The sequence below is a fragment of the Ceraceosorus guamensis genome, assembly GCF_003144195.1.
Source record: "Ceraceosorus guamensis strain MCA 4658 unplaced genomic scaffold IE81scaffold_15, whole genome shotgun sequence".
Classification (NCBI taxonomy): Eukaryota; Fungi; Basidiomycota; class Exobasidiomycetes; order Ceraceosorales; family Ceraceosoraceae; genus Ceraceosorus; species Ceraceosorus guamensis.
The window spans coordinates 74,173-101,281 of record NW_020290010.1 but is presented as its reverse complement, the minus strand read 5'-3'; the positions used below and the strand labels follow the sequence as shown (position 1 = coordinate 101,281).

General features: G+C 55.5%; 10 protein-coding genes across 10 annotated transcripts; 4 read left to right on the top strand and 6 right to left on the bottom strand.

The window, feature by feature from the left end:
- The first annotated feature begins 82 nt into the window (after nt 1–82).
- On the top strand, nt 83–3,097 carry IE81DRAFT_321833 (hypothetical protein). The gene is made up of 7 exons (XM_025513457.1): nt 83–729; nt 1,047–1,212; nt 1,321–1,441; nt 1,507–1,573; nt 1,653–1,794; nt 1,904–2,103; nt 2,163–3,097. The coding sequence occupies exons 1-7, from the start codon at nt 519–521 to the stop codon at nt 2,960–2,962; spliced, it is 1,707 nt and encodes a 568-aa protein (XP_025371080.1). The 5' UTR covers nt 83–518; the 3' UTR covers nt 2,963–3,097.
- An 850-nt stretch (nt 3,098–3,947) lies between these two features.
- Nucleotides 3,948–5,773, top strand: IE81DRAFT_287884 (hypothetical protein; the record flags this gene model as incomplete). Its single annotated transcript, XM_025511740.1, has 4 exons — nt 3,948–4,246; nt 4,356–4,602; nt 4,698–5,069; nt 5,144–5,773. The coding sequence occupies 4 exons, from the start codon at nt 3,948–3,950 to the stop codon at nt 5,771–5,773; spliced, it is 1,548 nt and encodes a 515-aa protein (XP_025371079.1).
- A 94-nt stretch (nt 5,774–5,867) lies between these two features.
- Nucleotides 5,868–7,070, bottom strand: IE81DRAFT_365335 (hypothetical protein; the record flags this gene model as incomplete). Its single annotated transcript, XM_025516925.1, has 2 exons — nt 6,991–7,070; nt 5,868–6,885 (listed from the first exon to the last, which is right to left on the bottom strand). Exon 2 carries the CDS (start codon nt 6,651–6,653, stop codon nt 5,868–5,870), a length of 786 nt encoding a protein of 261 aa, XP_025371078.1. The 5' UTR covers nt 6,654–6,885; nt 6,991–7,070.
- Nucleotides 7,071–8,703: 1,633 nt separating this feature from the next.
- On the top strand, nt 8,704–10,969 carry IE81DRAFT_52273 (hypothetical protein). Its single transcript, XM_025517417.1, has 5 exons — nt 8,704–9,403; nt 9,609–9,704; nt 9,785–9,901; nt 9,995–10,126; nt 10,199–10,969. Exons 1-5 carry the CDS (start codon nt 8,971–8,973, stop codon nt 10,786–10,788), a joined length of 1,368 nt encoding a protein of 455 aa, XP_025371077.1. The 5' UTR covers nt 8,704–8,970; the 3' UTR covers nt 10,789–10,969.
- A 267-nt stretch (nt 10,970–11,236) lies between these two features.
- Nucleotides 11,237–12,339, bottom strand: IE81DRAFT_365333 (hypothetical protein). The gene is made up of 5 exons (XM_025516924.1): nt 12,021–12,339; nt 11,896–11,931; nt 11,646–11,805; nt 11,413–11,466; nt 11,237–11,321 (listed from the first exon to the last, which is right to left on the bottom strand). Exons 1-5 carry the CDS (start codon nt 12,168–12,170, stop codon nt 11,275–11,277), a joined length of 447 nt encoding a protein of 148 aa, XP_025371076.1. The 5' UTR covers nt 12,171–12,339; the 3' UTR covers nt 11,237–11,274.
- A 253-nt stretch (nt 12,340–12,592) lies between these two features.
- Nucleotides 12,593–17,254, bottom strand: IE81DRAFT_365332 (hypothetical protein). Its single transcript, XM_025516923.1, has 6 exons — nt 15,636–17,254; nt 15,417–15,560; nt 15,197–15,344; nt 14,743–15,132; nt 14,492–14,676; nt 12,593–14,418 (listed from the first exon to the last, which is right to left on the bottom strand). The coding sequence occupies exons 1-6, from the start codon at nt 17,069–17,071 to the stop codon at nt 12,645–12,647; spliced, it is 4,077 nt and encodes a 1,358-aa protein (XP_025371075.1). The 5' UTR covers nt 17,072–17,254; the 3' UTR covers nt 12,593–12,644.
- A 455-nt stretch (nt 17,255–17,709) lies between these two features.
- Nucleotides 17,710–19,111, bottom strand: IE81DRAFT_321823 (alpha/beta-hydrolase). Its single transcript, XM_025513456.1, has one exon. It carries the CDS (start codon nt 18,770–18,772, stop codon nt 17,906–17,908), a length of 867 nt encoding a protein of 288 aa, XP_025371074.1. The 5' UTR covers nt 18,773–19,111; the 3' UTR covers nt 17,710–17,905.
- A 72-nt stretch (nt 19,112–19,183) lies between these two features.
- On the bottom strand, nt 19,184–19,966 carry IE81DRAFT_52179 (hypothetical protein). Its single transcript, XM_025517415.1, has one exon. The coding sequence runs from the start codon at nt 19,714–19,716 to the stop codon at nt 19,222–19,224; it is 495 nt and encodes a 164-aa protein (XP_025371073.1). The 5' UTR covers nt 19,717–19,966; the 3' UTR covers nt 19,184–19,221.
- IE81DRAFT_52188 (hypothetical protein) lies at nt 19,967–21,171 on the bottom strand. Its single transcript, XM_025517416.1, has 3 exons — nt 21,126–21,171; nt 21,061–21,068; nt 19,967–20,952 (listed from the first exon to the last, which is right to left on the bottom strand). The coding sequence occupies exon 3, from the start codon at nt 20,814–20,816 to the stop codon at nt 20,217–20,219; it is 600 nt and encodes a 199-aa protein (XP_025371072.1). The 5' UTR covers nt 20,817–20,952; nt 21,061–21,068; nt 21,126–21,171; the 3' UTR covers nt 19,967–20,216.
- A 279-nt stretch (nt 21,172–21,450) lies between these two features.
- On the top strand, nt 21,451–22,810 carry IE81DRAFT_321821 (hypothetical protein). Its single transcript, XM_025513455.1, has 3 exons — nt 21,451–22,057; nt 22,192–22,252; nt 22,327–22,810. The coding sequence occupies exons 1-3, from the start codon at nt 21,802–21,804 to the stop codon at nt 22,463–22,465; spliced, it is 456 nt and encodes a 151-aa protein (XP_025371071.1). The 5' UTR covers nt 21,451–21,801; the 3' UTR covers nt 22,466–22,810.
- The last annotated feature ends 4,299 nt before the right edge of the window (nt 22,811–27,109 follow it).

Sequence of the window (27,109 nt, the reverse complement as noted above, 5' to 3'; positions counted from 1 at the left end):
AAACGCCACTCACGACTGCGAGATCTTCAGCATGATATCCTGGCCGTTGATGCGCGCTAGGAAGCTTTGAGACCAGAAGACAACCAAAACTGCGTCCGGCGCGCGAGCGCGTTTTAAAGACTTGGTCGTCGGCGTATGTACGCCCCTACCATCATATCGCTCGTATCCACCCCAACCAAAAGTCTGCACTCGTGACTCGCATTGCTCGTCTTGACCAACCTTTCAGCAAGGTGCTGTGCTTCTACTTGCCAAATCTGGGGTGGATCTAGACTCGCGGCGTGGTGTGGTCAGGTTGAGCATACCACTCCCGGATTGGAGCCAGGAGCGAAAAAGGGAACGATCGCAGTGCCGGTGCTTGCAGACGTGGATCTGTCGACTTGGCAACTACCAAGCTCGAGCGAATCGTGGCGCCGCAGCACCATACTCTACGCCCCAAAGCTTGCCGAGACTTGACAAAATCCCATTTCAAGTCCCTCACGTATCAGCACCCACACCCGTCGGCCCTTCGAAACGCTGATATGGCTCGCAAGCGGGCATCATCGAACCGGAGGCGGTCTTCGAGCAGCAAGCCAGCTGTTGCCGAAGAAGCCGCAAACCCCTCTGCCAATGGCCCTGCAAAGGCTGGCGCTTTGGCAGATCACAAGCAGTTGGAGCTGCTAGATGAGAAAGAAGCTTCGACAGGGCTTGGAGCGGAGGATCAAAAGGCGTTTGCGGTGCTAGTGGTGCTTTGTGAGTGTGCTTGATTCGAGTAGATTGATAGCGCACGCGAATGGGCATGTGAGAGGATCGCGAGGCGAGGCGAGGCGAGGCAAGGCGAAGCTGTCTTGCGCAGGTCACGAGCTCTTGAGAGCTACGACCCGCACCATCCTCTAGAGTCAAAAGTCATGCAAGCAGTCGTCTTTCCATGGGTACCAGTGGCCCAGCATCTCATTCAGCACTCCAGTGTTCAGAACATCTCCGTGCACACATCAGCAGAAAGCAGTGCGCCTTGTTCACTGAGTCCCATCGCTCAATTTCGGTCACTCTTTGCCCCATCCTCTCTGCAGACTTTCTTCAGGGTATACCGGCTGGTCTCGCTTTCGGCACTATGCCGTTCCTGCTCAAGGCACGGCTAAGCTATTCAGACGTTGGCATATTCATGCTGTGCACCTATCCGTATTCTTTGAAGTTTTTCTGGTGCCCCATAGTGGACAGCTGGTTCGTTCGATCCCTGTGAGCCTGGAGATGTGGACGCCAGGAGCAGCAGCTGCCAACATCGAGGAAAGTACGCTGATAAGACAGCCCCTTCTGCGCTCGTTGATCTCTTCTGGCGCCTCTCAGACGGACACCCTTGGGAACGTTGTCCCTCGGAAGGCGAAAAAGCTGGATCGTACCCATTCAGCTCATCGTAGGCGTCATGCTTTGGCTTTTGGCAGATAATGTGGATGCGCTCCTAAACGCGGTGAGTTTATGCTCTGCTCGCATCGCGTACACGGCCCTTGACAATTTCCGACTCCCTGTGAACAGTCTCGGCCTAATGTCTGGCTCATCACTGGCCTCTTCTTTGCGCTCGTCTTCTTCGTCGCAACGCAAGGTTTGTACTCGAGACTCCTTCCTGGATGCGTGCGAGCGTTGCCTCATTAACACGATCCCTTTTCAACGTCGTGACGCAGACATTGCTGTTGATGGTTGGGCCTTGACATTGCTCTCGGAGGAAAATTTGAGCTACGCCAGCACTGCTCAAACTGTAGGCTTGAATACAGGCTACTTTCTCAGCTTTACGGTGTTCTTGGCATTCAACAGCATTGAGTTCAGGTGGGTCAGCGCGCACAATTAGGTGTCTTGTGACTTCCGGTGACGCCTCCACTGGAGGCTAGTCGTGCGTCTCACCTGCGCGTGCTCTTTGTTGTTTCTCTTCCCTCAGCAACAAGTACTTCAGAGCGACGCCCCTTGAATATCCTTTGCTCTCGCTTCACGCATACCTCAAGGCGTCCAGCGTTGCCTTTATTGTTGTCACCACCTGGCTGCTTTTGTTCTACGAGGAAGATCCAGAAAATAGAGATGTGGCAGAGATGGACACGATGGACGTATATTCTCAGATTTCCAAGATCTGCAAATTGAAACGTGAGTGGAGATCTGAGCTCGGACGACGTCTGCTCACACGGTCACGCGCGGATGTACAGATGTACAACTCTTCTTGGTCTTGCACATGGTTTCCAAGATCGGATTTCAAGCCAACGATGCTGTGACGCAGCTCAAGCTAGTGGAGAAAGGTTTGGGAAAAGAAGACTTGGCCCTTGCCGTGCTTATCGACTTTCCCTTCCAAATGATCCTTGGCTACCTGGCTGCCAAGTGGAGCAAAGGTTCTCAACCACTGAAACCGTGGATATGGGGATACGTTGCTCGTATCGTGTATGCGGTGGTAGCCATTGGACTGGTAATAGGTGTCCCAACTTCGCCCATCGGCCTGCCATACTTTATCCTTATCCTCACTTCCACCGTGCTCGGATCTTTCGCCAATACGGTTCAATTCGTGGGCATATCGGCTTACCACACCCAGATCGCTGATCCACTGATTGGTGGAACCTACATGACCCTCTTCAACACCTTTTCCAACCTGGGAGGAACGTGGCCCAAGTACTTTGTCCTCAAAGCCGTCGATTGGTTCACTATTTCGCACTGCGCTTCGCCAGGCGTGGCTGGCAAGATCGAAGATTTGGCTCAGGCGGCCAGCAAGCTGGTAGGAAGCGCGTCGAGCGGCATACTGGAAGAATGCACGTCGGACGAGGGTAAGGCAAAGTGCCTGGCTGGAGGAGGAGAGTGCGTGATCGAGAGGGACGGGTATTACATCACTTCTGCACTGTGCATAGGCGCTGGAGCGGCCCTCTTTTTGCTCTTCATTCTGCCCACTGCTAGAAAGCTGGAAGCTCTTCCAGCTTCAGCTTGGAGGGTCACGAGCGGCAAAACGGCCAAGGCAGCTTGAAAGGCCGTCTAGCGAGCCGTCGCTCCCCTTCGGCTCCCATTAAGCCAGCTTTGCATAACCATAATTTACCCGCTTGAAGCAGACTCCGTGCGACACATATGAAAAACAGCGTCACCAATCGCAATTTGCAATCTGAATGACATTCAAGATTCATGAATTCGCGACAGAGAGCTGCGTGCCATGATGGACGAGAGGTGCGATGGGCAAAGAGCAGCAGTAGTAGCTTTGACACGTCGCTCCTCGCTCGCCAGCTTTGTCTGCATCCATCAAGTATGTGGTACAAATCGATGATTTGCAGATCGAGGCGTGGCCGAATCAAGAATGTCAAGTTTGAACGGAAGTCCGCGGATGTGCTGACGTCTTGCTATTACCAGTGTATGCATGGCGCTATCGATCCCAACCCTTGACGTGCTGCTGAGGTCACAAGCCAAAAGTGAGGATCAAAGCGTCTGTGGTGCATGCTCCCTCTTAACCCCAAGCTGATCTGTCCGAGGAGAAATCACGAATGGCAGGTGGGGCCAGAGCTTGCAGCTTCAACCCCTTGCTGGGCTTCGCGGATTCAGGTCAAGTCACCATGCAGCGCTCGCTCCCTTTCCCTCCCTTTCCCTTCCTCACTCACGCGTCACGACGCACGCGCACTGCTCGGCACGCTTACGTACCGCTGCTGCACCTTGCGTGCATCAGCAGACATGAGAAGCCCAGCTTGAGCGAAGCGGCGGAGGGGGACGTATGCAGGGTCCAACAGGAAGAATGCCACGCTAGAGCGGTTGTCGAAGGCTTGCTGGAGTTTGGGTTGGGCAAGGCGGGCGTAAGAGCCTAAACTTGCACCATCACCAATCAACGCCATCTCCTCCAGCAGCAGCTCCAACGCGGTCAAGCACGAACCTAGCTGAAGCAAAGAGTCGAGTCGGGGGGGTGGACGGCGCACATTTTGCGGTGCCTTCTCACTAAACGCCGCGAAAGTGGGCCTGCGAACGCCGAGATCATGTCTCGGCTCAGACCGCCTCAAGGCGTACTGACGTGCTTCTGCCTCGTCGCTCTCTCACTCTGCCTGGCTCCCTTGACCATCGCGCAGTGCGTCTTTGTCTACCTCCGAACGCAGCATCGATCCAACGGCGATGCTGCGCAAGCAAGACGATCTGCTGGTCGGAATGGCAGAGAAGATGCGTCGCAAGGACCCATCGCGCTGGTGAATGGTGGAAAGATGCAAAAGGCGTTGTACGTCGTTCGTGCGCTTCACAGGCAAGGATATCGAGTGGTCTTGGTCGAAGAGCGTGGATGGGGGTGAGTGGTGGTGGTGGTGGTGGTCGTCATTGTGCGTCGATGCCTTTGTGCTTTGGGTATGCACTCACCATACCCTGACCTGCCATGTGAATGCCCATCACATCGTCAGGGAGCTTTGCGCTACTCGATTCTCAAACAGCGTGCATCGTTTCGAACTGGTGCCGGGCGGAGGGGGCCAAGCGTACATTGACGCTCTGGTGGATCTGGCTATTCGATTGAACGCAAAGTTGTTCATCCCATGCAGTGGGGCTGGCACCACGATCGAAGATGCCAAGGCTGCCGAGCTGATGAGGGCCAGGGGCAAGGTTCGAACGTTGATTCAGGATGCCGATTTGGCCGAGGCTCTGCACGAAAAGGTGAGCTGCTGAGCAAGTGCGATGCACGCTGGCTTGCGTTTTTTTTTTTTTGCCGAGCGCGCTGACCAGCTGCGGTGTGCCGCCGCCTTTGCAAGGATCGATTTGTCGATCTGGTGCACGAGCTAGGCCTTCAAGCTCCCACTTCCACCATGCTGCACACACCAGACGAAGCTCTTGCTCATCTGCGCGCACAAGACGCTTCACGAGGCGGCGTCTTGCTCAAGGCTGCCACTGTTCTCGACGATGTGGGTCGGTCCGACATGACGACTTACCCGCTTCAAGATTGCGACGGACAAGTTGACTGGGAAGCTACGGAAAGGAAGATCAAGTCGGGATTGAGCATACCCCTTTCAAAGGACACGCCATATGTTGCGCAGGAATTTATCGGCGGGGAAAATGCTTCTGAGTGGTGCACGCATGCCACGGTGTGGAATGGCACCATCACCGCCTTTGTGTGCTGCCCTAGCGTGAGCCTTGCATCGCGTACGAGAAGTCACATTTGTAAATTGACATGACCGCCTTCAATATCCGATGTCCACAGAACGACCTCTTGATGACGTACCACGACGCGACGCACGCTCGAATCGGTCAACTAACACTTCAATGGACGCGCGATTTTCTAGCGCGTCTCTCATCACATCCAAAATGGTCTTTCACCAGACTGACCGGTCAATTCTCCATGGACTTCATCTATCAGCCCGCCAGGCAGAGGTTGGTGGTGATCGAGTGCAATCCGCGCGTCCATACCGCCATCTGCTTGCTGAGGGAACGAAAGGAGCTGGGTCGAGCTCTGGATGGAGCTCAAGATGAGCTTGTAGTGCCTACTGAAGGGACTCGGACGGTCTCGTGGGTCGGTCACGACATCTTTGCCAGGCTGCTACCTAGCGTACTTTCCCGCAGTATAGTCGAACATCTCTACGGCTCAGCGGGTCTGCAGTCCTCTGCACCGACAAGATTTGTGCCGTCCAACAAGGACCAAAGGGGGCACGCGGATCGCTCCTACGATTTGGAGCAGGTGGGACTGGACGGAGCATGGGACGAAGAGGACCCTTTGACCTATTTTGCCCTGTACCATATCCAATGGCCAGCGCTTCTGCTTCGACAGGCGCTCTTGCGGCGCAAAGCCTTTTCTCGCATAAATGTCAGCACGGCCAGGATATTCGAATGTTGACCTGCCACGCGCGCTCGCATCCGCGACATCAGGCAGGATCGATGGTGCAACTGCATTGATCTCGCTTTTGACTCGAACTCGAACTCGAAGCAGGTCACCAGCCGGCCCACACCCTGCGCTTCTCCTCGATACATCTCTCCAGCTCGGTTCTTGGACCGCTGTCTGGCAGTGGCACCCTTTCGCTGGGCCTTATCCTCACGCTTCGAAATATAGGTTTGGCTCGGTTCAAGAGGCAAAAGATCCTCAAGGATCTCATGGCGTGATAAGGTTCCGCAACGACGGTCAAGCTTTCCAACAACTTCCTCTCCTGTACTTTGCTGTTCTTCGATGTTGGCGATGATGTCGAATGCCGATCGATCCTCGCACTGCCATGCTCCTCGGCAAATCCTTCCATTTCGGACAGGAGGATCCAAACAAAAGCTGCGTTGTCCAACGTCGTCCTCGCATTTCTCTCGCACACGACTTTGTCTCTCGGCACTCCTGCGCGAAACAACTCTTGCGCTATGCTGAGCGCTTCGCCGTGCGCATTGGCCACGGCCGATCCGGTCGGGATCAGCACGCTGGATGGGTGCGCCCGCGAGAGGGCGATGCTGCGATCTATGCGAGAGCGGAGTGAAGGACCGATCGATCCGTCCGGATTGACCGGTACGCCCAAGATCACAATGTAATCTGAGCCGAAGCTGGACTTTGAGCTGTAGCATGGCTGGGACAAGCTTGACAATTGCTGCACTTCGCTTCGAGCTTGCAGAGCTTCGACAGCTAGGGGAACACCCTCTGACACTCCTCTTTCCCACAAAAGCTGGCGCAACTCCCACTGCGCTACAGATCTCTTCCGTGCAGCTTCCTCCCCCTCGGCACCGCTGCGAGCGCTGCTTTGCATTTGCTTTCGTTGCTGTGGGAGTAGAATGTGGGAGTAGCTGGGGTGCAGTGCAAACCTTTGGGTCCGGTGCAAGGAGAGGATGCAGCTCTAATTCCTCAATGTGAATTGTACTTTCTGAACGGGTTTCTAGAGAAGCCTTGGGGAGGCGTGTAGATGAGGCTTGAACTTTTGATAAGCGGGTCTTTTGTGTCCATCCACACACGTCAGCGCTATGCCTTTTTGACCTGAAATCCTATCCGAGGTGGAGCGCATCGCAGAGAAGGGGAAGCACAATGTAGATGGGTCAGCAAGCAGTCGACGTGGCCTGCCATGCCTGCTAATGCCCAATCGCACGTACTTCTGCCGAAAGGGACGTGTCACAAGCCAACGTCCAGAAGCCTAATCGGAGCTTGAAGGTTGGTGATCATGCGATGAGCCTTTTTGGAAGGATGGGGGGAAAAAAAGGCCAAAATGCGCGCGGAGCGAGCGTCGATCGAGGCCGAAGGAGGTTCATGCATCATCAGCAGGGGGATGCGCGCTAGCAGCACAGCCTCTTCAGAAACGCGCGCGGTTTGCTGTGTTCTTGATGCATGGGCCTGCTGACAGGCAGAAGACCAGCGATCCGTGCGGCCCCGCGTGACTTGCAGCAGTCCCCCACCCTCCCTCGTCACAAGTCGCTAAACGAAGAGGAATAACACCCACACCCACACCCACCCTGACAGCTGACATTCTGATCGAACACTGGCCTTTCTGATCTCGTGATCGACTCAGGGTGCGCTTGATTTGCCCTCGAAAGCAAACTTGGCACGTCTTTTACAGTCGTCATGTGAGCAAATCTGACGTTGGAGATATTTCGATCGTACGAATATGAATCACAATGTCGCATCGACACACACCATGCATCGCGTATAGTCAAATGTGGGATCCACATTTGTGCTTTGTGAGTCAGAGTCAATCAAGTCTGATGATGGCATATATGGTGATGTGAGGGATTTTAGACGCGCACGTACTCGTGCACTCCCTCACGACTCAACACTCGCACCGATTCGAGGTGATGCAAGAAGCACAGCACAGCACAGCACGCACGCGAAAGCACATCCACACACGCGTACGCTTGGATTCCATCAAAAGGATGTAGCACGGCTTAATTGCTTGCTTGCTTGCTTGCAGAGCTTAATTCGAGATTCGTGATGGTTGTGATTCAAGATTGTTTGTTTGTTGCGCCCGTCGTGCGTGCGTGCGTGCGTGTGACGTTTGCGCAAAACATTAATCAGCTATGTATGCGGTGCCGCGGCGTACAGTATACCAGCAAGCATGCATGCAGCATCAGTCCAAATCTTAATTGTGCTGATGATGCGCGGCGTGCACGGCAAAACGTGAGTCGTGAGTGGTGATCGAGTTTGAGTGTTGAATCCGTGCTTGCTGTCGCGGTGCTCGCAGGCGCAGTCTTGAGTGAAAATTCGAGGGCGAGCTATATAGTCGATCGAGTAGTGCTGCAGCTGATCGAGGGGAGTCGGGAGTCGTGAATCACAACACGTTGCGGATCGCGAGTCTGATGAGTGCATGGAGCTAGCTACGCGCGCGAGTGTGAGTGTACCAAGCTGCGAGCCTGACCTCAGCTCGCAGCCTAGCGCAGCTTGCCCAAATTCATCCGCAAAACTTGCCCAAATTCATCCGCAAAACTTGCCCTCTGGACTCCTACTCCTTCCTTTCTGCTGCATGCTCAGCAGCAGCAGCAGCAGCAGACCTCACTCACGACACGGCAGCAGCTGCTTGCTGATCTTCTGCCAGGGTCTATTCTAGTCAGTCTACTTTGCCAACCAGCGTCACGCATCAATCACACAACAGTCTTGTGTCGTGAGTGATCTGCGACGTACTGTACGTGCGATCCGCCGTTTAGCGCGCAGGGACCTCAGATCGGGCCGCAAAGCTCCCGAACAGCCGCAGATAGTGTGAGTGTACAGGTACCTACAGGTATAGATAAATTCATGGAAGCCACGCTAGGAGCGCAGGGCATGCAGCATCGATCAAGCAGAAGGGAAATCAGGCCACTTCATAGGCCCGCGCATTGGCATTCCATTTGCAAGGTTTGCGACTCAGACTACATCTTCGTGTACTCACAACTCGTGTGAGACTCGCTCGAAATTCTCACTCGAAACATTTCCACTTCTCTCCTCGCATTCATAACGTGGAAGCGCAAGTTCGGATCTCGTCTCATTAAGCCCCTTACATTGGTCTCCCTGCACGCAAGTCTCGCCTCTTCGCTCTTGACACCTACGCATCTTCGTCGCAAGCTGCTGTCAACATCATTCCCAGCATTCCAATTCCCGCACTCATCATGACGTCCCACGCAAGCCTCGACTATCCTTTCGATGCACCTGGCTCCACCTTTCGAGAGCAGATGCGGGATCTGCCATACCCCGCATATCCCTTCGAAGGTCATGCGCTCCTCTCTCGAATCTTTACCCCCGCCTTCTACTCTTTCTCCCTCTCCCCCATTCCCGTCTTGCTCTTCAGCCTGGCCTACTACCTCACCTCTCACACCGCCAACCATCTGCACTCGGCCCCGCCTACCGACTGGACAAAACCCACTGCAGCTGCAAAGAACGGAGGAGGAGGAGGGGGAGGACATTTGAGAGCAAAATTACTTAGATGGATCATCTTGGCTCATAATGCTCTGCTCGCAATCTACTCGGCCGCTACGTTTTTCCTCATGGCACCTCCCGTCTTGGACCTCTTCTTCCAGGGTTGGAGGGCAGCTGGAAGCGAAGGTGAGCTTCGCATTGGACGGACGAGGGAAGAGAGACTTAGCGGGCCTTGGGTCCGTCGTGCGCGCAAGAGGCAGACATGGCAACTAGGTGGGGACCAGCAGGTTGCTTGAGCAAAAGCCTCGATGTGCTGCTGTGCGGAGGTCGTGCAGCATACATGCGTGAGAAAGGCCAAAGCTGACGCTGAGGACGTCAATCTACCTCCCAGGCTTGACATTGGCTCTCTGCTCCATGCCAACCAATGATCCCTACCTTGGCCGCTGGGCGTACATTTTCTACCTATCAAAGTACTACGAAGTGATAGGTAAGTCTTGCTGAAGGAGAACTTGAGGGCAAGGACGACATTGAGGAGCACGAGCTGACCATGCAGCCACGCATCCGCAGACTCGCTTATCTTGTATCTCAAGGGAAAACAGATCGGACATTTGCAGAGCTATCATCATGCGGGAGCGCTCATTTGCATGTGGATTGCTGTCCGCTACCAAAGCCAGCCGGTCTGGGGTGAGTATCACAAGCTTGCTCCAGCTCCCAGACTGTCCTCAAGGTCGCACGCATGGCTGACCACCAAGCTACCACTTTCTTAACCTCTCGCAGTGTTTTGCGTCTTCAACTCCTTTGTGCACACCTTTATGTACTCTTACTACTTTTGCAGCGCCATGAGGTGGCCTTTTCCTCGCGCCCTCAAGAGGAATCTCACCACCATGCAGATTCTGCAGATTGCCAGCGGTGAGATCAGACCAAGCATAGACGTTCGATGGAGCTGCCAAGCTGACCCTTGACTGTACTGCATCTGCTCAGGAACGCTCTTGACAAACGTCTACCTGCTCGTCCGCGTCCAGCCCGCCCGAGTGCTCACAGCCTTGACGAGATCTCAAGTCTCTACTCTGCTGCCAGCAAGCATCTTCGCAGCAAGGCATCCAGCTCCTTCGCAATTTTTCTCCGGTCTGGTCAGGAGCGATCCGGGCAGCTTGTCCACCTCTGCTGAGAAGGCGATGCTGCTCGGTCATTACGCCGCCCAGAGGGCCCTCACAAGAAGCTCCGAGAGCTGTCTGCAAAGCAAGGGTGCCGAGATGGCACTGCACGTCAACACGATGTACATGACCGTGAGTGCTCGCGCAAGCAAGCTACGGATCCCCGTGCAGCATAATTGCCTCCTCTGCCTCGCCCTTTTTGAGGTTCTACTTTGGCTGACGGGCCTTCTCGCTGTCCCACACCTTTACCCCTCACAGCCCCTGCTCATGCTCTTCGCCCACTTCTTCATGCGCAGCTACCTCAAGCCCAAACCCAGAGAGAATGGTATCGTCAGCGGCAAAGCAGTGACAAGGGCTGGCGAAGCAGGTCAGAAAGCGGCGAGGCAGATCGAGCGGAGCGATGTACCCTCTAAGTAGCTCTGTTGCTGCTCGCGGACGATCGGAATGCGACTCTTGGGCACTGCCATTTGCACCCTGCGTAACGACTTCGTCAAAGTCGATACCTGATCCGAAGTCTTGGCTTTTTTCTGCTCAGCCATCTCTGCCGACTATCCTCATCCTGCCAAAATGTACCAAATGTACCACTGAAATGCTCGCTGCAATCCAAGCACAACTATTTCCCAACGATTCAGGAGCCAGCCACCCCAAGGTGTGACGCGAGCGAGCCACTTCCTGCGGCGGTGGCCGCATGGCGGGGTGATGCGTAATGCAGGACCTTCTTCAGACGCAGATGACGACTTCGCTGGTTCAGTGTCATATTGAAGTGGTGAGTGCTGATGTTAAATTGAGTAACAGTGACTTGAACGAGTTTCAGTCGGGCAAGGTAGTGTTGCGCAAGGGGCGGGCCCCTCTCGCATAGCAGCAGCCCTTCGTCTGTAGATGAAACACTGCAGCTTTGCTGGCCTAGTAAGGTCGAGCGGCAGCCTGGCAAGCCTTCAGTTGATCCAAATCTGTGGCGGAATGGCGACATGGACGCAGGTGTAAAAATTCAGCTTGACGGGCTCCTGGACATGTCAACGCGCAAGAGATGCATCGACTCACAGTAAGAGCAAGACTGCATGTCGTTGCCGGTGGATTCGAGGCATCGAAGAAAGTCTGCGGAGGCGAATGTGTGAATAACGTCGAGTCAGCGAAATGCTCGCATCCACACCCGAATGGTCAGCGTAGGCCCCCGCAAACCGCGCCGCGCCGCGCCGCATCGCAACGAGTTCGAGCTGAGAACCCCTGCGATCCAACCCCACCACTCAGCGCCATCCTCTTTGCCGTCTACTGACCCTTGCTCTGCAGCTCGCAATTTCCAGCAGTCCTGGGGTCTTGACTCTGAGCCCAAGGTTGCTGCTGCTGCTGTGCTTGTTGGGCATATTGATCGGGGGCCGGGGCAGCCGCTTGACCTCCACCTCCAAAGAGCATGTTGGAGATGCCGTGGCCCACAGTCTGATAATTGCAAAAGGCGAAGAAGGAGGAGCGCAGCTATGAGTAAAATACGTGAGGTCACTGAGCGCAGATCGATGGCTCATAACTCACCGAGCCGACCGCTACACCTGCTGCGGTCGAAGCCATCTGAGATTCGTGAGCGCACAACAGCAAAGGTCAGTCTCGCGAGCGATCCGTGTTGGCAGTAGGAAAATTTGACACAAAAAGCAACGCACCTGGCCAAACAGACCTGGTGCTCTTTGCTGCTGAGCGGCGGGAGCGTGCATCTGTTGAGCTGGTGCGTGCTGAGGAGCAGCCATGGTGTGCGCACCGCGGCTACCGGCAGGAGCCGAGCGACCTCCGCCAGAACGAGAAGAGCGAGGCATGCTGAGCGAGTAAGGAGCTGGTGGATTCGAAAGTAGTAGCGTGGACAGCTTTGTCTTGGGGTGTTGAGAGATGTGCGAGGTCACTGAGTGCTAGTTCTGAGCGGGATGGGGTGAAGGTGGCAAAGGGAACAATCCAGCACTTGCATGCAACGACCCCGTTAGGTACCTGCGTGGCTGACCTTCAAAACGCGTCTGACTGGGCCCCGCTTGGGCCGAGCCGATCAGCAAAGCGGCTAGGCGGCGCGAGTGGAAACGTCTAGCAGGGAGAATCGATGCGCACGTGGCCTGAAGCGTGAGCACACGCGGCCGCGTGCGGTTTCGCTTTGCCATCCTCAGCGCGCGGTTGCTTCGCTCACCTGCCTCGTCCCGCCGCACGCTCGGTCTACAGACGTGCGCGTCGAGACGTCGATGAGCTCAGCGTTCTGACGACGAGCGCGATTCGCCGTGCCCTTAGAATACAATTGCACTCCGATATCAAGGGTGGGGTACATACGAAGCTCGAGGTGTCATCCTAGGCGTAGCGCTGAGCGAATGCTCGCCCCTCTGAAATTGAGCTTCAAAAGCTTCAACTGATCCGCCAAGCACACCAAAAGCGTCCTGTGTCAATCTACCAATCTCTTCCAGCTGCCAAATGAGGTCCTTCATAGAGAGCGCGTAGCTAAAGTAGAGCAGGTAAGCGCTGCTACCTCTGACCGCCCTCCTCTTTACGGCTGGCAACTCTCGAATGGTCTCCAGCAAAGCCAATCGAGACCTTTCGGCAGGTGGCAGGTAAGGCGGCATCGGCGTCTTGAGGTGAAAAGCACTTCCAAGGAGGTAAAAGAAGAGCAGCACGTTCCCGACCATTTCCCTACGCACACCAGTGGCATCTACCGGCACCACGAAATCGCTCCGAACTCGGGTGTGCCAATCTCGTCGCCCAGTGACGCCTCTCATGGCATGCAGCTTGTCCAAGATGTTTTGACAGCAGCCCAAATACTTTTTGTACGTGCTTACGGGGAATGGTCCTTTGAGTCGGAACTCGTGCTTCGTCTGAGCAAGCAACCCTTCCAAGCTGATCAGTTGAACTTGCAATTGGAGCTCCATCGCTTGCATAATGTCATCGCCGTGCAGTGCGCTCTCGAGCAGCGGTGCAGCTTCTTCCAGGTCGTCGTGTATTCCGACCAGATCCGAGTGCGGTTCTTCGTCGCGAGGCGGACTTGAGCTGTACGTCAGGACAAGTCGCTGATACAAAGCAGAAAGGTTGAAGAGCAACTCTGACAGTCCATAGGCCAGCTCGCGTCGAGCTTCGAAGGGCCAGACCAGTGAATTCATAGCTGTAGCAGACACGACACCAATCACCACGGCAATGGCCCGTCTGATGGCTAGCTGCTCAACATCCATCCCTTCTCCGCGTAGCGTGTACGAGTAGAGGGCGACGAGGTTGTAGGTGACGATAGAGAAGCGTCCGGATTGTGCCCGCACCGGCTTGCTGATTATGTAGTCGAAGCACGGCAGACTGTACAGAAATCCAAACATCGCCAAGGCGATCCAATTGTCCTTGAAGATCATCCGAGCAAAGTAAGCGGCTCCTGCGCCCACGATCGTCCCTACAGTCTGATGAACCACCATGTTGTTAGACTGTCCCATGGTTGGTTGCAGAATGACCATGAACGTGACGATGGCCCATTGCCCTTGAAATTCGAGGAACACGGGCCGCGTAGCGGTGATGAAGGCAGGCGAAGCAAGCAAGGCGCAGCCAATGCCCGCTTTGAGTCCAAATTTGGAATCAGGCTGTCGGAGCCATTGGCCGAGCTCCCAAACCCATCTCGCGGCGCGTTGCTTGAGCGTGCGAGCAGCGGGTGTCTGTGCGGTGTGCAGCTGGTGCCGCTTGTGCGAGGGCCAGTCCGGCAAAGTACGAGTCGAGTCCAGCGACAATAGGTGTGCAAAGCGCTGCCACACATTTCTCGTCCTTCGACGGCGAGCAAATGGACTTGGCTGGCGTCGTCGTTGCGTCAAGAAGCGCCATGGACGCAGGCACGCCCAAGGAGTCAGGGCGCTCTGTGATTCTTGTCTTGCTTGCCGTATGTGGTCCATGACGCTGATTAGATGCTGCAGGTCGCGAGCAAATTCCTCGAGCAGGAATAAAAAGTAAAAGATGACAAAGACCTCTTCATCAGCCTGGAAGCCCGGACTCGCACCAAGCATAGGTCCAATGCCGGCATCCTCGCTGTCGCTGGCTTTTTTGGCGAGAGGGTAGACAGTGTACAATCTGGGAGATATCGCGAGAGAGCATCAGTCAAGGCCTAGGATCATTCAGAACAGGTGACACGCCCGCCACTCACCTCTTAGTTGAAATGTCTTGCTCGTGCTGGAAGCGCTTTAGGCCGAGTGCAACGTCTTCAGCAAGCGGTCGAAAGCTGCCACCTTCGCTCTCTGGGAGGGAAGGCGAGGCATTTGGGGAGTTGGCTGCTGCAGGTCGCGTGCCAAATGCTGACCTTAGATCGTTCAAGCTTCGAGCACAGGTGAACTGAAAAGCACACCGTGTGAGACATGTGTATCCCGGCATCCGTGAGCTTCGCGCATTCTTACTCACTACCAGACTACGCATGTGCGGGCCGACTCCTTCGAGAAAGGCATTGAAAGCGACTGCTCGTTCTTGGAAATGCGCCGCCTCGGCTTGCTCGTCGTTGGAGTCGTCTTGGTCGTCAATCAGCGCGCTTAGTGGACGTCCGCTGACAGCGCCAGCTACAGCCATGTTCTGATCGTGTTCAGGCATTCGAATGCCGTGTTGCTCGGCAGCTTGCCTCTCTACTCTTTGCGCTGCCATAATGTCGTGCTGAAGACCACATGAACTACGAAGACCTCCGAGATGAAGTGCCAGACCGTTCATGCACTCCACTACGCTAACGTATGAGCTAATTTGACCACGCATGCGCCAATCGAATGGAGCCTCCAACTTTGCTTCTCCCAGATTCTTTTTCAGCTACGGAAGCAAAAGATGATGATCAGCCATCTCGAAGTCGGTCGCTCTCGAGATTGTAGCTCACGCTGGTGAATGAAGCGTGCAGATTGTCGCTGGCTTTCTTGATGCGATCTGCTCGAATATGGAACTCGTCGGGATCGTCCAAAAGGAACGTCTTGGTCAGGACGCGCAGCAGGGTGGCGAACCCCTGCAAGTTCCGCTGAATGTCGGACCTATGAATCGTGAAGCGATTCAGGTCAGATGGGAGGTCCAAGTCGATGTCGCAAAATGTTTGAGTCACTTACTCTAGGTTCGTGCATGCGCTCTGCGGCCAGAGCAAGAAGCAGACGGTATTGGTGACAAGTGCACCGACTGCGACCACCAAAGAGACATCATACACCTTGTCCGTCTCGAAGCGGCCAAAATGCGTGCCGCCTTCTTTTGCAATGCTGCGAGAAGTGTGGCGAGCTGAAAGCGTCAGCTCGGCAACAAGGAGAATGTCCCTGCCCGCATCGACAACTCACACCGTGAACACAATGACGCCTATCAAACTTGCTGCTGAGCTAAAAGCCGGACGAACAAGTTTGGCTCGCGTGTAGCCCACCAGTCCCATGCCGCACCCGATAAAAAGCACCACGGTCAGGATGTTGCTGAAAGCTGCGAATCCGGCTTGATGAAGCGCTACAGCGGTGATCATCGATACCAGACCCAAGGCTATGGAGTAGACGAAAGCGAGGGCAGCAAAGATGTCCGCTTCGATCATCGAGCCCATCGATCTTCCTGGATGGAAGTAGACGCTGACTGTAGCAACCAGAAAGAGGTTGGAGATGGGTATGGCCACGCCGTCCCTATCTGGCAGGATATCCGCCATGAGCTGAGATAGCAGCGGCGCATAAGTAAAGAGGGAAGCCAAAAAGTAGGCAATGGCGCACTTGAAGATGTCCTTGTGAACAGGCCGGATACGTGAGCCGTTCATCACTTCCCACAGCGTTCGCCAGCTGCGCCTGGGCGAAACTTCCGTCCTAGGCACAGCAGCTTGGAACGGCTGCTGGTCCGATCTGCTCGGCTCGCCTTCATCATCGCTATCATCCAATAACCTCTTATCCTCGCTATACGCAAGCGGATCTTCGCCTCGCGGAATATGTTCCGGATCCGCATCGATGAAGGAATCTGGCTCTTCGCTGATGGACTCTGCATCGCTCGCAGATGTTCCGCGAGCCGAAGAGTGAGGCCCTCTTCCAGGACTCAAAAAGCGCGTCCACTGCCTCCGATCCGTATGGCTGGGAGAAGTGGCCCTTTGCGTCTGACGAGCCGTTGCGGTGCGGCCCCTCGAAGTGGTGGGACTGCCGAGAGAGATGATGGACGAGTCGCCGGGCTCATGACCCAAGCTGGCCGTGCTGTCCGACAAGACCGAGATGCGTGCATGTTCCAAATTCAACCCGGCGCTAGAGCTTGTGCCTCTCCCGTGTCTCGCATTTCCGCTCGTAGCTGTAGAATGTCTAGCAGAGCTCCTCTTACCACCGGGTGTCCTGCTCGGCTCCTCGAACAGCCTAGCCAAACTTTCCCACTGCCCAGCACTCGCTCCTGACGATCTATGATCCTCCTTCGCTCCCTCTCTTCCCGATCTCAACCACCCGCTGAATTCGTCCCTGTGTATCCAGGCTTGATCCGCATCCCTTTCAGCTCTCGTGGAGCTGGATCGCGCAGCAGATGCAGCCCTGATCGAAGCTCCTACGGCTCCCCATAATCCCCTTTGGCTCGTCGTCGCCTCTGCTGCATGGGGCAAAGACTGAGCCAGCAACGCTCCCTCCGCGTCGTTGTTCTCCGCATACCTATTCTGTGCCCAGCTAGCACTGGCTGGTATTCCTTGCGGCATTGCCCGTTGTGGTGTTGTTGGCGTCGATGGGGTCTGCAGAGAGGCCTCCCGCACAGCGGCGGGTCGAGACCCAGAGGCGGACATTGTGCTCCTCTTGAGCGCTAAGACCTCGTCAGATCGGACGCGCGCGAGCGAGCGACTGTCTTACCTCTGAATTCTAGACTACCGAGCTCGGCGAAGCGGGCTTTCGAGATGGTCAAGAGGGAAAGGAGGGGGAGGCATAAGAGACGTCAGCCACGCTGTGATCGCGCTGACAACTCTGACTCTTGACTGTCACGGTCCAACTGCAAGCCAGGAACGCGGACTCACGACTCGACTGGCTGCTTAATTGCTGCGCGCGCTCAATGCTGGGGCTGGCGCGCCTTCAAGTCGTCGCGCCGCCAAGGCCAAGAATCACGAATCCTAATCAATAAAAAGCTCGCGCCTCAGGGGGGCTGTGCATACATGCACCCGCCTTGGCTCGAAGCATCTTCGCGCCGTTCACGGTCCACGACGGCGGAGAGCCAAGTCGTCCGTCCATCCATCCATCCATCCATCTCGTCAAGAAGTCGCCTTCTTTGGCTGACGCTCACATTCACGACATTTGATTCGCGCCTCTGTCTCGTTGAATTCTGCTTTCGCTTCAATGCTATGAGCCAACAAAACGTCGTTGTATGCAGCGATGCGGCTGAGGTCAAGACGACACGCGAGCCGCCCGCAAGGAGTCGATAGGTATGCGAGCATCGAGCTCGAGGTATACGATTCGGAAGTCAGGCAATGCAATACAAAGAAGGTATCGACGAATAGTTTTGCGCGTCACTCTGAGGCAGAGAGGAGCGGGTATAAGATCGATGCGCTCAATCGACTTCGAAGGTCAAGGTACCAATGAGCGAAGTGAAGGAGGGTGGGAAAGCAGCTACTAAGCCTAGCTATCACAATCTACGAGTCGCACTTCATGACGATGTTGCCGTAATAAGGGCCATCATGATCGTCTTCATCGTACTGATAAAAGTGTACCGAGTTGGAGCAAGCGTCGTTCTCTTGTCCAGGGCAATCCACTGCCGTTGTAGCTGCCTCATTCAGCCACACTTCTCCGGAAGGCGCTTGGTAGCCCAGCGTCTCTCCTGGCAAGTGAGGAATAGGATCTCTATAATGAGTGACGTGTTTTTGTCCCGGTAGGAGATTATCGATGGCGCTGGCGAATTCGTCGTTGCCGCTACGGGGCAGACCAAAGAGGATCACCTTGACGTTGGAAGATGGTAGATTGTGCTTGATGAAAGCTGCGTCCAAAAGTCCGATGGACGCGCCGAGACTGTGACCAAAGATGGAGATTTGAGAGCCTGGGTATTTGGAGAGGGCAGATTTGACCTGCGAGAGCACCTGATCCGCCGTGTCGAGCCAAGCGTCTTGGAATCCCCCCACGACGCTCGCATCCGCGCCAAGGAAGCTCAAGCGGCTATCCAGATCGTCCCTGATAAAGTTGGCGTCGTTGAGCAAGGAGGACAAGCTGGATGTGTTGGTGCCTTGATGAGCGACTACGATTCCTTGCGATTTGGAATAAGCCACGTAGACTCTTTGCGTCTTTCTGCCGTCTCCCGTAGCCCACAACACTTGTCCGTCGTCGCCCACCTTGGAGCCGGCTTTGACGGATGGGCAGTACGAGTCTCGAGCAAATTTGGCTGGCGCGATGAAAGACGATAGTTCAGAGACGGAAGCGGTTGTCGGGGTCGGATCTCTTTCTAGCACGGGTGCGGCGAGGATCGCAAGCGGGGCGGCGATGGCCAGGATGATGTGAGCAAAACGCATTGTGCGAAAGAGACAAGATGGCGTACACGAAATTAAAAGAAGGGGGATTTGATGAAAAGCGTCCGCGGATTGCTGGACGATAAACGGGAGGGTCCTGCGGGCTGTAAGCAGCCTTGAGAGACGGTCCAAAGAGAAGTAAAAGCAACACCTGATGAGATCGGAGAGAAAGCTGGGAATGTGGAAGGCGAAAGGGAATGAGTGAGGGGCAGTTGGCTCATAGTGAGGCCCTTTAATAGCGCTCGTTCACTCCCGTCTGTGGCTCCACGAACGTGTGATGCTGAGGCTAGCGTCGAAACCTTGCGCCAAGCTTCCGACGCTAGCGTCGCCAGAGCCTTTTCATGGCAGAGGTCTGCTTAAAACGTACAAACAAGATCCGAGCAGAGCTCAAAATTCATCCTGTTAGCCCGAAGCCAACAAAGTAAGAGCACGTTCTGGGCTGCACCGGCAAGTCAGCTTCTGCATGGCGTCCAGCTAGATGGACCGGCTCGCTCGGCAATCTGTCCGAGAAGGTCAGATGCTGCTTGCTGGTGTGAACGACGCCGACGCCAAAAGCTGCAGCTAGTCTTGAATGCAGGACCAATGAAGCAACAGCCGCATACAAGCAAGCCGAGTCGAGCCTCGAGGCATTCCTCTCGCTCATATAGTAGTACTACTACTAGGTAGCGCAAAGATCGTGCTGTTTGATCTTCTGTTAATCTCGGATTGTGATTTCTCTGAGCGTCAGTGACCCATACAACAGACCATACAATTTTGTGAACTAGTCGAAGCCTGGAGCGAGCGTCAAGGTGGATTGATCCGTCGGAAGCTGTTCCGCTCTGCAGGCAAGGCTGATGGCGCAGGAGACGTTGCTGAGCACGCGCGGAAGAAGCTAAAAGAGCTGCCGCTACCGTGACTAGCGCAACCTTTTCCATGCGTCCTTCGCCGACCTGCAGCGGCGAAAGCATCCGCGGCCGCGCGCGCGCGCCCACACAGACGACAGCTCGGGCGTGCGCATGTGCGTGGTGAGGGAGGCTTAAGGGAGAGGCGAGCAGCACCAAATGTGGGACGCGCACGCCTCTACTTGCTGCGTGATTGACTGACCACGTCAACAAGAGTCACCTGGTGATGAGCAAAGCAGTGGCAGATCCGTGAGTGGGTGAAGGAGACGAAAGGCTCAGCAGAGGTCTTGCGCTGGAGGCTACAAGGAGGTTGGATGAGGCGCAAGGCATGTTCGATGAGAAACGCCCAGATCGAGGTCGAAGAGCCCAGCTCGCGAAAGCGCGCATGAAGAAGCAGTTGTGTATATACGATGCGTAGCTGCCAATTTGAAGGTTGGGTCCAGAGTTGGGGCATTGAAGGATTATGATCTGTGATGAAAGCCGGGGATGAGAGGGTCACTCGAGTCGCTTTCGAGACGGGTGCGTGCGTGCGTGCGCATGCGCTTTGTTGTTCTTGCGTCGCACACCTAGAGGTTGAGCTGCTTGTAGACGGCCTGTAGCGTCTGCTCAAAGTGTCGGTGCGGGGGTTGCGTCTCAGGCGGTGGCAGCGGAGGAAATCCAGGCTGATCACCTTCCGGTCTCTTTCCCGGTTTCCCATGTCTCTTGTTGTTCCTCTCCGCAGCTTCTATGATGGCAGCGACCACGAGACAAAGGGTGAGATAGAGCATCCAGGCCCAGAACAAGGCTGCCAAGAAGCGGGTCACGGGTCTGGCCCTTCTGCCGCTGCTTTGTGCGGCAGGATTGGCAGCGTGCGGATGCGTGGGTCTCACACCACCGAGGTGCGCGACTCGAATAGCTCCTGTTGGAGGTGGAACTTGATTGGGCGTCAGTATCACAATCCTGGCAGTGTGTGATGGCTGATAAGGCGAAGCACCGTAGCCTGGGTGAGCGGCGTGAAGAGGAGAAGCAGAATCGCGTTGACCTGCCGCTACCGAGTCCTCGTAGGATGGTGGAACGGCGTTTGGACCGTTTGGGTTTGTGGCAGCAATGGCACTGCTGCTGCCCGCTTCGCTACCCTCAGCCAAGGAGGGCGCATCCGCATCCTTCTTGGTTGTGTCCAGCGTCATGTTGCGCTGATCAGCTGCTGATCGGTAGACAGGCCAGGCGGTGAGAGTATGCGGGACTGGGTGAGTTGATGCGACCGCCGAGGAATGATGATCGGGCGTGAGGTCGCTCTCGAAGAGAAGGCTTGGATGAGGGTCACTGAGTCACGAACCAGAAGGCGAAGGGTATGATGGTGTTCAACGTGGATGGCTCTTGATCACAATCACATTCACAGTCATAAGTCAAAGTCGCACTCATCAGACTCACCACTCAGACTTGTGATTCGATGAGTGGATGCGAGGGAACTTCTCTCACTCAATCACCCGACTCACGCGTCACGCGACTGAACTCAAAAATCTAGCTGAGCGTTTGGGTGGCTGTGTGGGTGGATGAATAATCGTGAATGATGTCACGAACTCGTGACTCAAACTCGCTTCATTCTTGATTGACTGCTGCTGACTCTGACTGCTGCTGCTGCGCTTTATCAAAATTAGGCTCTTGACTCAGCTTCAACATTCAATTCTTGATTGACTCGCGATCACGTGCGCGTGCGTGCCTGCGCCGTACCCCTACCTTCACTTCAAAATTCAGCCGACTAAGCTTGAAATCAAACTTTGATTTGATTCTGAACAAGATCTTGTAACAAACGGTGATCGATGCCGCTAGCTGTGTGATAAGGTATACTCACGATTCTCAATTTGATTGCTTGTTGAGTCACAGAGTCACACCAAAGTCGAGTAGGTGGAGTAACGGGTTTTGACTGGGATTCACCGGCGAGTCTCCGTACCCTGCGTCTCCCAACGACATCTTCCTCTTTCACACTCTCTCTACACATGTACTAGCCCTTCGACTCGTGACTCCAGCCTGGACAGTTTCTGTACGCATTCAGATTCCATCTCGCTAATCGAATCTCGGATCACAATAAGCCCCGCCCCCTCAGCTCATCCGCATACGTGATTGTCATCCCTCCTCCCTCTGCAGCATTCGCCCCAGCAGCACCCCTCAAGCATGTCCGACCCCTCCTCGTCCACGTCCTCATCCACATCCAGCGGCCCCTCTAATCGAAATCCCACCCACGTTCTCCCAGCTTCAAAACCTGAGCAACAACAACAAGCAGGTGTGGGAGAAGCGCTCAAGAGTTTCAGACCTGCTCAAGCTGCAAACCGATTGAGTTCTGGAAGGGTTCATTGCGCCAAGCAGAGCCTGCTTTTGGGAACGGCTACAGCTGCGGGTGTGGGGGGAATCAGCGCTTTGGCCGGAAGGGGTGAGTAGTCGATCAATGTGCAGTGCAGTGCAGTGCAGTGCGGTTCGGACTGGGATGACGGAGCGTGCTGGCTCAGAACGCTTAGACGGTTCGAAGCTGATGTTACCCTCATGTACGACGCCGATCTTGCTCAGGCCCGAAGAGGAGCTTAAATTGGGGCATAGGAGCATGGTTCTTGATCACAATCAGCAGCTGGTGAGCTTCCCTCTTCTCCCCAAAGAGTGTGCTCGCCTTGACGACGTTCAAACGCGCTTTCCATCTTACCCCAGGGAGCTGTGTAGACGGTCTAGAGCAGCAGAGGCACAAAGGATGAAGATTGCCATAGAAGCCTTCAGCAAAAAGAGGGCTGCTGCGGCAGGTACGAGCGGCGGGGCAGGAGGGACGTCTGCACCATCATCGCAGAGGTGAAGAGCAATCGCAATGCATAGGAATCAGAAGGCGACCAGCACGTCACAAGCCTTCGCGTCTTGTTTGAAGCTGCTCGGGGGGTCAAAAAGCTGCTTCCAGCGGGCTTCCACCGGACGAGAAAATGGAATGGGGATATCGATTGGCGGACGAATGACGTCGTTGGAGATGGGTAAGATACAGCTGATACGTGGATGCGGCGAGAAGGTTCGATGAAAGGGCAGCGATGTAGGATGGGCAGCAGCAACAGCGCGGAAGCGGAATGATATTGATAGAGAGGGCGAAGGCAGTGGCACAAAATTCGTCGAGAGCCGCAGGTGATCCGCAAATTCGTACGACTCGACCGAACCTGGCTGGGGCTGGCGAGGCTCTGAAGGTCGGGAGCGCGTCTGAGAGCTGGTTGTCTAATTTAGAGCGCGCTCCAGTCCATTTAGAGCAGCACGACGGCGACGAGGACGGATCCTGCTCCGATAGTAGCGGGCCAGTACGTAGCAGCCATAGACAGAGCTCCATCGCGATGATCTTTGATGAGCACGAGGAAAGAGCACAGCTTATTCAGTCTCTACCTCCAACGCTCGTTGGGATGCGGAACGACGAAGGCGCAGACTTACAGCGGTTACCCTGATCATCGTAGATGATGTTGGGGTTGGAGTTGCTGTTGGTCGCAAGGGGACGCGAATAGGCAGTGTAAGTGGTCGTGGCACTGGACAAGAGGGAGAGGACGAGAAGCGGGAAATAGGTCATAGATTGCGTCAGGCGAATGGGGTCGATCTCGACTTGTAGATGTCGATGATCGGATCGGATACGGCGAGCCTCTTGAGAGCACGGAGGACCCTTACGCCGTGCCGCCAGGACGATACGCGGCTCGATCACTCACGAGTGCGAGTAGCCATTGCCGTTTCGGGTGAAGCTCTGGTTGTGAGGGAACGAACAGCGTCAGCATCGTTGAAGTGCGGGTCTGGGGGTCAGCTCAGACACTTTTGAACCCACGTTGTCGCCATCGCCATCATCGCCATCATCGTCGTCGTCGTCATCGTCAGCACCGTGACTGTACTCCCAGCCAGTGCTGTCGCGACGAGCAGCACCGGCCTGAGGAGCGACCTGCGCAGCGTCGGCGATCGCAGCTGGAAGGGGTGCGCGAACAGCAAGACCTTGCTCGGTCACCTTGTTGGTCGGCATAGCTGCGGCTACAACAGCCAAAGAAGCTACAAGAGCGATACGAATGAGAGAAACTTGCATCTTGCGCGTCGTGGAGGTCGAGTGTAGATGGTGTGAGGGGAGATGCGCTTCGTTGCGGAGTAGGGAAAATTGCAAAAGGACAGTACTGGTCGATCGATTGGAGGAGTTGGATACGGGTGTGCCAGCGAATCGCGAAATGGAGTGGGAGGTGGGAAAGGAGATGTGGAAGGAAAACAAGGTCAAGGATTGCCAAGACTTCCTCTTTATAGACGTCCAGACGAACTCGCACCGGCTGCGCATTTTGCCAAGCATGAAATCGCTGCGGTACATTGACGATTGCTCGCGTGCCACCCTGATTGCTGTTGTCGTGCCGCACTGAGCGCCTTACAAGCCTTGGCCAACCGACTCGTCTGGCGTGCAGATTCGAGGAGGGAGGATTCAACGGTTGACCTGCAGGTTGGAGCTCTTCGGTCTGCGAGGCGGCGCAGAGCTACACCCCGGTAGCTCAAGCAACGAGGCTGGCTCTTTGTGAACCACTCTTGACTCAAAGCATCGTCTTGCCCAAAGAGCATGTCCGCGCCTTGCTCGTGCCTCGACGCTCCTGAGAAGCGCCGGACAACGCCGTGCACGACCGCCGTCGCGCCAGGCGTAAGGTCTTGAGCCCTCCGGGCGCTCGCAGGTCACAACCGGATACCATGACCCTCACTCTCCGGATGCACGATTCGGAAACGTCGAGGCATACCGTGATAGCGCCTTTTGTGCTCGTGACCAACTCGAGGTGTTGCCGGTCACGGGTAGGCTATGTACTTCCCCTTGTCCAACCGCGACACTTGCGCGGTCTTGGTCTGGAGCGCATCAACGCCGAGTCCGGAACCCGTTGGGCGGTAAGGCTTGTACGGCACAAGCGCGAATGAACCTTCTCGCGCGCCCTCCATCCACTGGCCAGACCAAATGCTCGAGAAGCTCATCTGTTGGATAGGCCCAGTCACGTCTCGCGAGCGAAGCGTGTCGTAAACGACTGCAGTCGTGAGTAGGCTCGAACTGGGGTCTTAGCGGAGGTGCATGCCTCGAGCGAGAGCCGTTGGGCGCGTCACGCGCGAAGAAGCAAGCACGCGCCAGCGAGCGAGCGAGCGAGCGGGCGACCCCTTGCGTCCAAGCGTAGATCTGCATCACTCGATGGAAGTACGGATGCAAGAAGCCCTTACTCAGCCTTGCCTGTCTCTCGTGTTACTTTAGAAGGAGGAGGCCCGGGCCTCAGCTGGCCGATGAATATGCTTGGCGCTTGTGGATCAGGCACAGATCGCCCCCATGTGTTGAGGGACTCCTGCTGTCAGTCAGGCGGGAGCGCGTGTTTCCCAACCTACAGCTTAGCTCCTGATTCGAGCAAGCATCGTCGGGTACAGATCCTTCTCGACTCGAGAACATGCCGTCAACTTCCACCGTTCACGATCCACAAACGTCGCGGACACAATTAAGCCCTTCTAGATGACGACATGCTCCACTCAAGCCGCTTGTGCACGGAATTGCGATGCTGGTTCACGGGCATGAGAGCAAAGCTTCAATGGGTCCATGTCGCCCGCCGGTCGCGAGAGTTGCTCGGAGCCACAGCACAGGACCCTGCTGAGTTGCCGCGCGGCGAGTGCGCAGCTGAAGCGGCGCACAAGTATTCATGCTGGCCGGCTCCATGCTGACAGCCGAAATGGCCCATTTCAGGCTACGGCGACTTGAGAAGACATAAAGTGCGTGTCGGAGTTGCAAATTCTTCGAGCGCGGCTGGTTTCGACAAGTCGGAAGCCGTACGTACGTACAGCTTTCCTCAAGACAATCGAATCGATGTTATAGATGCGATCATTTTTCTCATGACGTGTCACGCCTGCTGAGATTAGGAATGGTTCCGCGCAGGAGTCATACTACCAGACGAAGCATGAGCGGAACTCGTCCTTCGCGAAACACTTCGTGGCTCGTCGTCGGACGTCGAGCACCTTGCTGGAAGCAGGCGAGGTACCGAGAGTCGCGAGTGCGGCAGTGCGCATGTCCCAGAAGGGAGCGGAGTCTGGAGAGCCGACTCGTGATTCACACTCGTAGAGTCGTACGCCCAAGCAGAAGGGGCCTCGGCTACAGTCTTGAGTTACACGTGTGAATATATACATGCAGCTACATTTACGTACCGCGATGCCGCTGGCTCGGAGCGGAGCGCCACAAAAGCACAGCCTCTATAGCCGTGCTGCACCGGGGTTGCTTGTGCTGATTGCTCCAGCTCAGCAACATGTCGTATACAGCATGCTTGTGGTTGTCCATGCAATCATATGTAAAAGCAAAATGATCGTTTGTAAGGCGGATTAGACTTCTATCTTGAAGCGGCCGTAGTCTCATTGCAGCTTGACTTTTGACTTACAACCTTGTTGTGGGTCAAATTCACGACTTTTGGCTGACGCTCACAATTTGAGTGAGTATCGAGAGTCAAGAGCCGAAGGCGCGTCGCAGCATTTTGCACGCCTGTGGAGTCTCGCCTGAAGCAGGAGCACGGCAAAGCAGCACCCAGCAGCAGCATGGCGAAGGTGCCAGCCAAGCAAAAGACGCCGGCGGCTTCTTCTCCTCCTGTCGCGTAGCCCGGTGCAGGCACATGCACAGCTTGTTTAATTTTTTTTTTTTTTGATTTTTTTTGGGGGTCAACACAGCGCTGGCGCCTGCTTTTTTTTGTCCTTGACATTTACATTTGAATTGAGCACGACTTTCGTTTACCGACACCGCATAGGGGCTTAGACCGCTTTCAGCAGCATCGGAGGTTGGGATACCGTGCCTTTCAGCTGCTGACCGTGCGTGCGCATCGCGCAAGCGAGCGGGCGAGACATGTGTGATTTGCTTGCTTCGCATTTTCGCAACGCAACGCAACGCACCGCATCGATCGAGCGATCGAGAGAGAGAGCCAAGCAGTGCGGCTCGCACTGCTCGCATGCAAACCTGCGGCATCTTGCTTTTGCAGGAGAAGCAGTCAGAGTGCGAGTCGACATCCGGAAAAAGGTGGATTGTTCACGATCCTCTAGAGCAGTGATTCACTTCGTGATTCGAGGTGTGCAATCGTGAAACAAGAACGGGTGCTTGCAGGAGCGATGAACGAGGTTTGAGTACATCGCAACTCGACCCTTGCACTCGTGGATACCAACCACTCACCTACACCTCTATTCGGTGCTCGCACTTGCACACCTCACACTCACTCACTTTCTGGACAGCGTGAATGCGCTGCGTCTATCGGCAATCGCGCCACGTAGAGCATTCGCACAGCCCGGCGCCGTGGGGTCGGAGCCTTGACTTTTGGAGTGCGCACCTAGCAAGTCGCCAACAAACAACCTCTCACCCCTCGAGAGCACGCCAGGCGCGACAGATCAAGCAGGCTCGGTCCTCTTGGCTCCTTCGGCTCGACTCTCCTCGATCCCAATCGTGAATAGACGAAGCGCTCAGCTCTTCCGC

What these genes read in the sequence shown, in the direction of transcription:
- IE81DRAFT_52273 (XM_025517417.1), top strand. Translation starts at nt 8,971, where the DNA reads ATGACGTCCCACGCAAGCCTCGACTATCCTTTCGATGCACCTGGCTCC. An exon ending in GAGGGCAGCTGGAAGCGAAG is followed by an intron (nt 9,404 to 9,608) that starts GTGAGCTTCGCA and finishes TCTACCTCCCAG; the next exon opens with GCTTGACATTGGCTCTCTGC. An exon ending in AAAGTACTACGAAGTGATAG is followed by an intron (nt 9,705 to 9,784) that starts GTAAGTCTTGCT and finishes ACGCATCCGCAG; the next exon opens with ACTCGCTTATCTTGTATCTC.
- IE81DRAFT_321821 (XM_025513455.1), top strand. Translation starts at nt 21,802, where the DNA reads ATGTCCGACCCCTCCTCGTCCACGTCCTCATCCACATCCAGCGGCCCC. An exon ending in CAGCGCTTTGGCCGGAAGGG is followed by an intron (nt 22,058 to 22,191) that starts GTGAGTAGTCGA and finishes GATCTTGCTCAG; the next exon opens with GCCCGAAGAGGAGCTTAAAT. An exon ending in TTGATCACAATCAGCAGCTG is followed by an intron (nt 22,253 to 22,326) that starts GTGAGCTTCCCT and finishes ATCTTACCCCAG; the next exon opens with GGAGCTGTGTAGACGGTCTA.
- IE81DRAFT_321823 (XM_025513456.1), bottom strand. Translation starts at nt 18,772, where the DNA reads ATGCGTTTTGCTCACATCATCCTGGCCATCGCCGCCCCGCTTGCGATC.
- IE81DRAFT_52179 (XM_025517415.1), bottom strand. Translation starts at nt 19,716, where the DNA reads ATGCTTTCGCCGCTGCAGGTCGGCGAAGGACGCATGGAAAAGGTTGCG.
- IE81DRAFT_365332 (XM_025516923.1), bottom strand. Translation starts at nt 17,071, where the DNA reads ATGTCCGCCTCTGGGTCTCGACCCGCCGCTGTGCGGGAGGCCTCTCTG. An exon ending in GGCGTCATTGTGTTCACGGT is followed by an intron (nt 15,561 to 15,635) that starts GTGAGTTGTCGA and finishes CACTTCTCGCAG; the next exon opens with CATTGCAAAAGAAGGCGGCA. An exon ending in AGCGCATGCACGAACCTAGA is followed by an intron (nt 15,345 to 15,416) that starts GTAAGTGACTCA and finishes CACGATTCATAG; the next exon opens with GTCCGACATTCAGCGGAACT.
- IE81DRAFT_321833 (XM_025513457.1), top strand. Translation starts at nt 519, where the DNA reads ATGGCTCGCAAGCGGGCATCATCGAACCGGAGGCGGTCTTCGAGCAGC. An exon ending in TGCGGTGCTAGTGGTGCTTT is followed by an intron (nt 730 to 1,046) that starts GTGAGTGTGCTT and finishes TCCTCTCTGCAG; the next exon opens with ACTTTCTTCAGGGTATACCG. An exon ending in CTTCTTCGTCGCAACGCAAG is followed by an intron (nt 1,574 to 1,652) that starts GTTTGTACTCGA and finishes GTCGTGACGCAG; the next exon opens with ACATTGCTGTTGATGGTTGG.
- IE81DRAFT_52188 (XM_025517416.1), bottom strand. Translation starts at nt 20,816, where the DNA reads ATGACGCTGGACACAACCAAGAAGGATGCGGATGCGCCCTCCTTGGCT.
- IE81DRAFT_365333 (XM_025516924.1), bottom strand. Translation starts at nt 12,170, where the DNA reads ATGCCTCGCTCTTCTCGTTCTGGCGGAGGTCGCTCGGCTCCTGCCGGT. An exon ending in CACCAGGTCTGTTTGGCCAG is followed by an intron (nt 11,932 to 12,020) that starts GTGCGTTGCTTT and finishes CACGAATCTCAG; the next exon opens with ATGGCTTCGACCGCAGCAGG. An exon ending in CATGCAGTCTTGCTCTTACT is followed by an intron (nt 11,322 to 11,412) that starts GTGAGTCGATGC and finishes ATTCCGCCACAG; the next exon opens with ATTTGGATCAACTGAAGGCT.